The sequence below is a fragment of the Dendrobates tinctorius genome, unplaced genomic scaffold (assembly GCF_039654945.1).
Source record: "Dendrobates tinctorius isolate UK_male_01 unplaced genomic scaffold, ASM3965494v1 ptg000209l, whole genome shotgun sequence".
NCBI classification, from domain to species: Eukaryota; Metazoa; Chordata; class Amphibia; order Anura; family Dendrobatidae; genus Dendrobates; species Dendrobates tinctorius.
The window spans coordinates 2,815,429-2,823,269 of record NW_027361876.1 but is presented as its reverse complement, the minus strand read 5'-3'; the positions used below and the strand labels follow the sequence as shown (position 1 = coordinate 2,823,269).

The 7,841-nt window shown below is 39.8% G+C and overlaps 1 protein-coding gene across 1 annotated transcript in view; it reads right to left on the bottom strand.

The window, feature by feature from the left end:
* Positions 1–369: 369 nt before the first annotated feature.
* The window catches only part of SCAF11 (SR-related CTD associated factor 11), a 160,619-nt gene continuing 153,147 nt past the window's right edge, over positions 370–7,841 (bottom strand). Inside the window, exons 14-15 of the mRNA XM_073554244.1 lie at positions 6,895–7,014; positions 370–1,088 (exon numbers count right to left, since the gene is read on the bottom strand). Of these exons, the coding sequence (XP_073410345.1) occupies positions 975–1,088; positions 6,895–7,014 (234 nt within the window). The 3' untranslated portion in view covers positions 370–974. The remainder of the gene's footprint in view (positions 1,089–6,894; positions 7,015–7,841) is intronic.

Genomic DNA, 7,841 nt, shown 5'->3' with positions numbered 1-7,841 from the left:
ACACCTGTTAGGTGCCACAGGTAAGTTACAGGTGCTGTTAATTACACAAATTAGAGAAGCATCACATGATTTTTCGAACAGTGCCAATACTTTTGTCCACCCTCTTTTTTATGTTTGGTGTGGAATTATATCCAATTTGGCTTTAGAACAATTCTTTGTGTTTTTTCATTTAAGACAAATTAAATGAAGATAATAATACCATAGAATTTGTGTTTGCAATCATTTTCAGGAAGAAACTGAGTATTATCTGACAAAATTGCAGGGGTGTCAATACTTTTGGCCACAACTGTATGTGATTTCTGGAAACGGAGGAGAGCAAGTCCATGAGTACAGAACAGAGTACAAATTTCACAAAAGAGAAACAACCCAAACAAGCAGCATATTTATTTATTTGGTGTTTCCATAGATCATGTCCATGTTAAAAATATATATATTTGTTGGACATATTTTGCAGTAGACATATTGTTATTCTGAAAGTTTATTTCTGAACAGATTCTATATCAAGGTACAGACACCTGCATACATTGGGTACACTTAAAGACCAGTGTGTCCAGTTAGACTATAAAGGAGCCAAGAAAAAACATCTCACTAGTATTAATAGAAGAAAACACAATCAAAAGATTCTTATGATCAGACTTCTTAACCAACAGATTACATGTACTGTACACACAATAACCAGCTGATAGCCAAGTATGGAGGTTAACGTATCTAATATTACACACGTGATTGAGAAGGTCGAAACGCTGTACATTATTATTCATATGTTCACCCTAATAAAACAAAAAATCCATTAAGTCTTTTGCAGTAAGAGGGGTAAAGAGCTCTAAATCAAAAAGGTTTCTACATTGAAAAATTATTTATCAAAACCCGGTCTAATCACAGTTGCGACCATTTTTGTGGCGACACTGAAATTGCACTTGGACAATTAATGTAGCAGTCCTTAGTTTACTTTTATTCCAGTGATGGCCTGTGGTTCACAGTTTGTCGTCAACTCCCTTTTTGCGAGAGTGTTTATATTTATCGACATACGCTTTTACAAGATTTGCCACTTTAGCTGAATCTACTTCTCCACTTTTACTGTGACAAACCTAGAAGAAAAGAGAAAATCTTTAATATGAAATGCATGTTCAGCCACATAACATCTACCATAAACTAGACATAAACTATGGAAGAATAAATACACTAGCACCCCACAAAAAATTAGTGTAGGATGAAGCAGCAACAGAGACATACAGATTTGTGAGAAAACTGTAAGGGAAGCTAGAAGAGTTAAATAAAGGAATCTGTTGCGCTAAAACTCAAAATGGATATACCGTAGCTTTAAATTTAGATCAATATATCAAATAAAACACATCAAATTGTAAATAAGTACACAGATCTGCACAGACATGGATGTAGTGCTTTCAGTTTTTCTCATCCACAGTGTGCTGATATCTATTGACATATGTTTATGAATTTCAGTTCTGCGGTCAATAATCGACAATTTTGCAGTCAGTAAGGAATATTGTCTTTGCTGACAGTTTTCAGCTGTAGTATAGATTGTCACTGTAGACTTTGCGGAAAGGCCACTTAGAAACGATAGTATTTGCTCGTGCCAAACATCTTTAGTATATACAGTATGTCTTAGTGTATAATCTATATGAAAAAGAACCTCGGCACACAGTATAATGTCAATCTATTTTATTCATCCAAAAAAATGGCACAATTAAGTGTGGTGAGACCAATGTTATACAGACATATCGCCGTTTCGGCTATATAAAGCCTTTCTCAAGATTTTATCGACTGTTGTCGACTCTCACTGGTAACTGCGTGTACGCGCCTTTGACGGTTACTCCTTTGATGGTTTTCATATATGTCTCACATGAATTGAATGCATGAGAAGTCCAAATGGCAACATGTATATGGACCAAGTTTTCATACAGATAAAATCTTGAGAAAGGCTTTATATAGCCGAAACGGCGATAATATGTCTGTATAACATTGGTCTCAACACACTTAATTGTGCCATTTTTTGGATGAATAAAATAATAGATATCCATGAAGTATCATTTCTCCTTGCAGAGAATGACATGCTAAGCATGTCGAGGTGAGGAGACTTAAAGCCGCAATGCTCCTCTGGGAAATTTGCTAATTATGCAAATTGTCTCTTCAGAGAGGAAGAGGACTAGAACTCTAGTGCCACCTATTGGAGGTAGCAATCCTAAAAGTCAATGTTGACCCTTTAACGAGCCTAGTTACATGACTTAGGATAAAAGCCAATTCTCCATTTGCAGACACTGGTGTTTCGGGGTACTGCCCCTCATCAGTGCAAAGTGGAAGACCTGGTTTGGCTGTGAGAGAGGCGTTTGACCGATATCCAAGAACTATCATTTCTCCTTGCGGAGAATGACATGCTAAGCATGTCGAGGTGAGGAGACTTAAAGCCGCAATGCTCCTCTGGGAAATATGCTAATTATGCAAATTGTCTCTTCAGAGAGGAAGAGGACTAGAACTCTAGTGCCACCTATTGGAGGTAGCATATCTGCACAGAGATTAAAGCTTCAGAGACTGGGAGTTCTGTGGAAACTGTTTGGGTAAGAATACAAGGACAGAACAATGGAAAGGACACCATTATAGGCATTTACTACAGGCCGCCTGTGCAAGCTGAAGATATGGATGAACTATTTATGCATCAAATGGCCAAGTTCCCCAAAAAATATGGCATAGTTGTCATGGGAGATTTCAACTATCCTGACATTTGTTGGGAATCTCTATCAGGCAAAACTAACAGGTCAAGGAAATTCTTATCCTCTCTTGCTGACAACTTTATCTTCCAAAAGGTAGGGGAGAAAACAAGGGGAACTGCTACCTTGGATCTAATCCTTATAAACAGGGAGGAAATGGTTGAGGAGGTAAAAGTGGCTGGGACCCTAGGAGGTAGCGACCATGCTATTTTAGAATTCTGGATAATTAGAGTAGGAAGACCTGTGAAAACTTAGACGTCAAGGTTAGATTTCAGAAAGGCAGATTTTAAGGGATCCAGAAAGAGAATTTGAGGGATCCAATGGCTGGATATCCTTAAGGACAAAAATGTCCAGGAAGGATGGGAAATCTTGAAAAATGAAATTCTCAAAGCACAATTGTTAACAATTCCGAAAAGAGGGAAGAATAGGAAGCATTTAAGGAAACCAGGATGGATGAACACAGAACTTAAGCACATGCTAAAAAGGAAGAAAGAAATGTTTATAAAATGGAAAGAGGGAGGCATATCTAAAGAAGAATATAATGCTCTCTGCAGAACATGCAGGGCACAAATCAGATTACTAAAGCTGACAATGAATTGAGGCTTGCAAGAGACGTCAAAAGCAATAATAAAGGATTTTGGGGATATGTCAAAAGTAAAAAGAAAAGTCAAAGATGCTATAGGATTTTTACAGGATGAAAATGATGAAATGGTAAAGACAGGATGTTGAGAAGGCCGAACTTTTAAATTCCTATTTTGCATCTGTTTTCTCTCAGAAAGGAAATGCAACATCAACTGTTCTTCACTGTCCTATTAAGGGAATAGAAGAATCCAGGATATCTATAAACAGAAATATAGTGAGGAAACACTTAGCTAACCTAAATGAATTCAAGTCTCCAGGTCCAGATGAATTATACCCCAGAGTACTGAAGGAGATAGCAGAAGAAATTTTTGAACCCCTCTCCATAATCTTTGAAAATTCTTGGAGAACAGGAGAAGTCGCAGAAGACTGGAGAAGAGCAAATGTTGTTTCTATCTTCAAAAAGGGAAAGAAGGTGGACCCAGGTAACTATAGGCCGGTGAGTCTGACTTCTATACCAGGAAAGATCTTTGAACAAATTATTAAACAACATGTATGTAAGTACCTGGATAAGACTGAAGTGATTAAACAGGGTCAGCATGGGTTTGTAACTAATAAGTCATGTCAGACTAACTTACTTTCCTTCTATGACAGAATCACTGATTGGGTGGATCAGGGAAATGCTGTAGATATAGTATATCTTGACTTCAGCAAAGCATTAGACAAAGTATCTCACACAATCCTTATTGAAAAAATGGCTAAGTATGGAATGGACAAGGCAACTGTTAGGTGGATTTATAACTGGCTTAGTGATCGGACCCAAAGAGTGGTCGTAAATGGCTGCACATCCAGTTGGAAGAATGTCTCAAGTGGGGTACCACAGGGCTCTGTCCTGGGCCCTGTATTGTTCAACATCTTTATCAACGATTTAGATGAAGGAAATGAGGATAAACTGATTAAATTTGCTGATGACACAAAGCTAGGAGGGATAGCTAAATACTAGAGAAGAGAGAGGATTCAAAACGATATAAATAAACTGGAGCAGTGGGCAGCAACTAACAGAATGGTTTTTAACAGGGAAAAATGCTAAGTACTACATCTGGGCAATAAAAATGAAAAAAGCTTATACAAAATGGGAGGAATAGGGCTAATCAACAGCACATGTGAAAAAGACTTGGGTATACTAATAGATCACAGACTGAATATGAGTCAACAGTGTGATGCAGCAGCAAAAAGGCAAATGCAATTCTAGGATGTATTAACAGAAGCATACAGTCTAGATCACGTGAAGTCATTATTGCACTCTACTCCTCTTTGGTCAGACCTCATCTGGAATACTGTGTCCAGTTTTGGGCACCACATTTTAAAAAAAAGACATCCAACAAACTGGAGCAAGTGCAAAAAAGAGCGACCAGAATGGTGACCGGTCTGCAAACCCTGTCTTATGAGGAAAGGTTGCAGGATTTGGGAATGTTTAGCTTGCAGAAGAGAAGACTAAGAGGAGACTTGATAGCGGTCTACAAATATCTCAAGGGCTGTCACACTGTAGAAGGATCATCTTTATTCTCATTTGCACAAGGAAAGACTAGAAGCAAATGGGATGAAACTGAATGGGAAGAGACACAGATTAGATATTAGAAAAAACTTTTAGACAGTTAGGGCCCCGTCACACACAGCGATCTAGTTAGCGAGATCGCTGATTTTGTGACACATCAGTAATCTCGCCAGCGAGATCGCTGTGTGTGCCTGGGATCAGCGACTGGCCCCCCTGCCGGTTATCGCTGATCGTGCTCGAGCGGCCTGGGCTGTTTTTCGATCGCTGGTCTCCCGCTGCCCATCACGCATCGCTGCATGTGGCAGCGAGAGACCAGCTATCAGAGACGCTGGTTTCTAATGTAAACGGCTCCTGGATACCCGCTGTTTACCTTGGAAACCAGCGTACACGCTGGTTTCCAAGGTAAACAGCGGGTATCCAGGAGTCGCACGGCTCCTAGATACCCAATGTTTACCTTGGAAACCAGTGTGTACGCCGGTTTCCAAGGTAAACAGCGGGTATACAGGAGCCGCAGCTCCTGGATACCCGACGTTTACATTAGAAACCAGCGTCGCTGGTCCTGATCGCTGGGGCTGTCTATGTGACAGCTCACCAGCAATCAGCCTAACGATGTCCCAGCGATCCCATCCATGTCGGATCGTTGGGACATCGTTGTGTGTGACGGGGGCTTTAGAGTGATCAATGACTGGAACAGGCTGCTATGAGAGGTGGTGAGCTCTCCTTCAATAGAAGTCTTCAAACAGAGGCTGGACAGACATCTGTCTAGGACGATTTAGCGAATCCTGCTTTTGAGCAGGGGGTTGGACCAGATGGCCCAGGAGGTCCCTTCCAACTCTACGATTCTATGTTTCTAAGGAAGACTTATCTTAAAGAGGACTATTGCCTATATTCAATCCCATACTGCACCCAAGGTTAATCAGACAACTAAGCTCCACTCCTGAAAAAATTGAACCATTGCCTAAAACAAGTGATAAAGCAAGTGATATCTTCAAATTTCATATATCACCACTAACTAGAAGGTAGTGGAGTTAACACTATAGGACCATATAATTTAATTCAAGCATTCCTTTAGTGCATTACAATTGTCAATGTGTTCAGGTACATGAGTTCCATTAGTGAAATGAGTGCTATTCTGTTTCTATCTTCAGTTTAATTCTGCACCTGAAGTCAATCAGTATTCTAGGCTACAGTTCTAAAACATATTGCACCATTGTCCCATATCACATAATCCTAGATCATGGCGCATACTTGTGATGCCCCAATATCCTGAGCAAATCAGCAAGTTATTTAACCTATGATCCTAGGGGTTAATTCTAGGCCTTCTAAAATAGTCACAACATTGTGTGCATTAAGGTATATGTGAAATTTGAAGATCGCATCCGTATGTATGCACTATACAGCTTTGGGAGATTTCTTTATCTATTCAGTACGGTGGTGTCTGCAACTGATTCATACTGCCCAAACTGTGGGCTGCACAATTGCAGCCAAGTATATTTTTCCCTGAAGATCTATTCTACAGTAGATGGACACACCTTAGTAAGTATCTAAATGAAAAAGTCACTAAATACAAAAATAGTAAACCAACAATGGATTCAAAAGGAAAACAAGAAGCATACATGTAAAAAAAAAAAAATGGATTACTTTATTGTTCAAAAAAAGACCATGATTAAAAGACAAATATCAAACTGGACAACTAAAATGTTAAGAAATAAAATCACGAAGTAATAAGGTCTGTAATTACTTTCTGGATGTTATTTTTTTTAATTTGTGTGGAATCATCTTTAGGTTGGCCCCAAATATAATCATTTTTTGCAGTGTATCATCCTAAATAGAATCTGTGATGCCACGAGCAATGTCAGCATATGCCCACCAAACATTGTATTACTGATTATTTCCAGGCATATCTGAAGTGCGCTCTACCTGTGCAAACAGGCCATTAAACGGCCACCATACTTGTTAGAGGTCAACGGTCATTTAATGCTGCACATCACAGTGTAAAGCACCCTTAGGCAGTTAATTATCTGATACTCCTCTTACCTTGTCCACAGCTTTCTTCACTATCTCTTTATATTCATCCTTTGTGATATCTTTATTTTGATAGTATTGTTTTATAGCACCTTTAACTTCTTGTGCTGCCCTCTCCTGAATTAGAATTTTCTAGAATTAAAAATAGAAGTCATTAAAAAAAACAAAAAAAAACAAACATTGCAACATTGAACATTGTTAAGCACAGACATGCTGTACATTTTTAGGTGGTATATATAACAGCATCTTAACAACTGCAACAAATCACAATCCTGAACATTCCATGGCTTTGCAGCACAAATTCTTATGCAGGATCTTTAATCTAAGGGATTCCATATAATCCCCAGAAGAGCAAAAGGATGAGCATGGGTCACAGTGTTGCCAACAGCTAGCCCTATAGGTTGCATATTACACAGGTAGAGGCAGGGCTGTGGAGTCGGGAGTCAATTTTGGTGGAGAATGAGTTGTTATAAAATTGACAGACTCAGACTTCCCATAATAAACTAGATGGAGGCCCGATGTGATTGCATAGGGAGGGCGGTAATGTCACGATGGGGCAGGCTTTGCAGGGTTGAGAACTCTCCCCCCATGTGCTCACCCACCTATCCACTCTCTCTTTTCCCATGTGCTGACTTCTCCCGTCTGTGCTCTCTTCTTTGACCTGTCTACCCCATGTGCTATTCCCCTTGTCTGCTGTCTCTCTTCTTCCTGTTCTGTGATCTACCCTCATGTGCTGTCCCGTTTGAGCAGTCTTCCCCCTGTGCTCTGGCTCTCTCACTCCTACAGGGCAAGTGGGAAGGGCCAGGCAAAGCGCCAGATTTAGCAAGGCAGGTTGTCAAAAATGAGGGGGGGGGGGGGGGGGGGGGACAAGCTGTTTTTTTCTTAAATTGTTTATATAAATATGGTGTGGGGACCCCTCTATTCTAGATAACCAGCATTGCTGAAGCTGACAGCTGAGG